The sequence below is a fragment of the Sinocyclocheilus grahami genome, unplaced genomic scaffold, assembly GCF_001515645.1.
Source record: "Sinocyclocheilus grahami isolate Dianchi unplaced genomic scaffold, SAMN03320097.WGS_v1.1 scaffold5469.1, whole genome shotgun sequence".
Taxonomy (NCBI): Eukaryota; Metazoa; Chordata; class Actinopteri; order Cypriniformes; family Cyprinidae; genus Sinocyclocheilus; species Sinocyclocheilus grahami.
Genome location: NW_015510149.1, coordinates 7,208 through 7,871, shown reverse-complemented (window position 1 = coordinate 7,871; position 664 = coordinate 7,208). Strand labels below are relative to the sequence as shown.

General features: G+C 36.7%; 1 protein-coding gene across 1 annotated transcript in view; it reads right to left on the bottom strand.

The window, feature by feature from the left end:
* Positions 1–5: 5 nt before the first annotated feature.
* Positions 6–664, bottom strand: part of LOC107577225 (glutaredoxin-2, mitochondrial-like) — a gene marked incomplete at its 3' end in the record, with an annotated part of 2,340 nt that continues 1,681 nt past the window's right edge. The window contains exons 3-4 of the mRNA XM_016263325.1: positions 203–379; positions 6–70 (exon numbers count right to left, since the gene is read on the bottom strand). Coding sequence (XP_016118811.1) covers positions 6–70; positions 203–379 — 242 coding nt within the window. The remainder of the gene's footprint in view (positions 71–202; positions 380–664) is intronic.

Genomic DNA, 664 nt, shown 5'->3' with positions numbered 1-664 from the left:
CTTGCTGGTGGAGCTGCTTTGTATCTGTGCCTCCTCCAATGCACTGCCCGTTAATAAAGACTCTTGGTACCTGAAGTAGTTAAAAGGGTTAAGGTCAACAACACTATTTTGGCAAAAACAATCAATCTAATCGTGTGCATAATTCTAATCAGCATCCAGGCCTGTAAATGTTTTATAAACATAAATAAATGACAGGACTTACTGTTCTGGCACCTGTCATTTGTGCTAAGGTCTCCTGGAGACGTCCACCATCATTGTGCTGATCCAGTTCAACAACTTTATATGCAGCTCCGATCTCTTTAAATACATTCTTCGCCATCTTGCAGTATGGGCACGTGGTTTTGGAGAATATCACAACACAGTTACTGGACACAACCTCCTGTATAAAAAGATCCAGGTTAATAAATAAAAGCAGATGTTGAATGCATAAGATACATATATGAAATCAGCTTTTGATTTTCCTGATTACAACTGCTGATGTGATTGAAATGTGAAGAAAACCTCCAGGTCGGCTTTGGTTGTTGTTTGTAGGGCAAAATTGATGTGATGATATTTCAATATGATTTAAAGCTACTGTTGCTGCTATTATTAACAACAATCATAATAATAGTAAAAATACATTCAGTTCAAGTTTATTTGTATAGCGCTTTTCACAATACAAATC